At 50.2% G+C, this 2015-nt stretch overlaps 1 protein-coding gene across 1 annotated transcript; it reads left to right on the top strand.

Annotated features, from left to right (window-relative positions):
- LOC117475908 lies at nt 1-2015 on the top strand. The gene is given in 2 exon segments (XM_034122255.1): nt 1-668; nt 670-2015. Coding segments are annotated over 2 exon segments (774 nt in total). The 5' UTR covers nt 1-50; the 3' UTR covers nt 826-2015.

Genomic DNA, 2015 nt, shown 5'->3' with positions numbered 1-2015 from the left:
CATCAGCATCTGTCCGCGAGCTCCCTTTGTGTTCACCGGAGAGCGCGTGCATGGCGAAAGATGACATGGCAGAGGTAGATGTGGCTCCTCGCGCCGCGGCGGAGCCCCCCTCGTGCGCCGCCGCCTTCCCCTACGAGGAGTACGAGTGTAAAATCTGCTACAATTACTTCGACCTTGACCGCCGCGCTCCTAAAATCCTCGAGTGCCTGCACACCTTCTGCGAGGAGTGCCTGAACACGCTCCATCTGCGCGAGGAGCGGCCATGGCGCATCAGCTGCCCCGTGTGTCGCCACCGGACCCCCGTTCCGGATTACCGGATACAAAACCTGCCCAACAACACCAAGGTGACGGAGGACTTCCCGCTGTACATGGACTCGGACCCTCTGCCTCAGGACGCGCTGCCTCCCTTCCCCCCTCCGCTTCACCCGGCTCTCCTCGCGCTCCGCCGGGAGGAGGGCACGTACAGCAGCGTCAGCCAGGCGACCCCGTCCACCACCGGCACCGTGTCCACCGCCACCACCCTCTCGCAGGACTCGGTGCGCTACGACAGCTGTCAGAGCTGCAAGAGGGTGGCGCTGACCACCGGCTGCGTGTGCGTCATCTTCTCCTTCCTGTCCATGCTCGTGCTGCTGTTCATGGGCCTGATCTTCGTGCACAGCCACAGCACCCCCCCCCTCGCCCGCGGGACCCATCTGCCTTTCGGTCGCGAGCATCCTGGCCATGTTCTCGGTGGTCGTGACATGGCTCATCTGCTGGCTCAAATACAGACCGGACCACGAGACGGGCCGCTCCTCCGCCACCAGCAACTCGCGCAGAAACGCCTGACGGCGGGCTGAGGCTCCCTCTACTTTTTATATAGGAGTAAATATCGTCCAAAATGGCCTTTTAATCAGTATTGCAAACACCGTGTTGTGTGGCCGACATGATGACCCCTCGATACTCTCTTTTCCTGAAGTGGTGGATTGACAGTGAACGCTCCTGTGGTTGCTTTGATGACTGAATGTGAATTTATTTCCAGGGTTTCCCTCCTCCCCCTTCCCACTATCCTGCTTTATTATATGCATATCCCACAATGCCACTCACTGTATGATAAACTGTCCACTCTCATAGCTCAACAAAGCACTGTTGTGTTGTACAGATGTTTGTTCACTTCTGACTTTCCAGGGGGTGGAGTTTGTTTTTTTATGGAGGCTTGTATGTTTATGTGAGAAGCCTCCAAAGAGTTATTGGGTTACAAAAGAAATGTAAATAGTCCGGATCAGCCTTTTCTTGGAGACCTTTCTAAATGTGCACAGGCGTCATTTCTGCTGGGGACATGTCCCTACGACTTTTTAAAAGTTTAATTTAAATATGTTTTGAGAAATAGCGTGCACAAAGAAATGTAACACAGAACTCTGTGTCCGCTCACACTGTCGGGTTATGAGAACCCAAATTATGCAATTTGGACATGTGACTAATTTAAGTAAACTTTGAATAGAAAATAGGGAATCAAACATCCCACTTTGTAGAAGCAGGGCACAGGCAATGCACTAGTTGAAGACAAATAAGTAAAGAACGCTAAAAGAGCATACTGATTCTAAAATGACCTCAACACTTCCATGCATCGATAAGAAACTTTAACAAGACGTTTCCAAATGTCCATTTTACATCTCTCCCTGCTTTGCTCTTCAATGTCACGTTTGTCGGGTATGTGACATTGAAGAGCAAAGCAGTCTTCAGACGTCATAAGGTGTTTCTAACAAATACTGTAAGCATTCATTACTGAATACCCTGTTTTTTTTTAATCTGAAAGAAGTGTCCACAGCACTTTTCAAAACAAAGTGTCGCCCATGTGCTCCAGCTGTTCCCGCAGGATGTTTTCTTTGAACACTGCACATATTCCAGGTTTTTCAAAGCTTGTGTTTTTGACCTTGCGTTTGGAAACGTTAGTGCATGATTGGCTTCTGAAAGGCACTTTTGTAAACATAATTGACGTTATGTCTCATTGTGCCTCACCTTGTTGCTAAATGAAGTAA

This window comes from Trematomus bernacchii, unplaced genomic scaffold (assembly GCF_902827165.1).
Source record: "Trematomus bernacchii unplaced genomic scaffold, fTreBer1.1, whole genome shotgun sequence".
Taxonomy (NCBI): domain Eukaryota; kingdom Metazoa; phylum Chordata; class Actinopteri; order Perciformes; family Nototheniidae; genus Trematomus; species Trematomus bernacchii.
The sequence above is the reverse complement of the archived record's forward strand: the minus strand, read 5'-3'. Positions and strand labels throughout refer to the sequence as shown.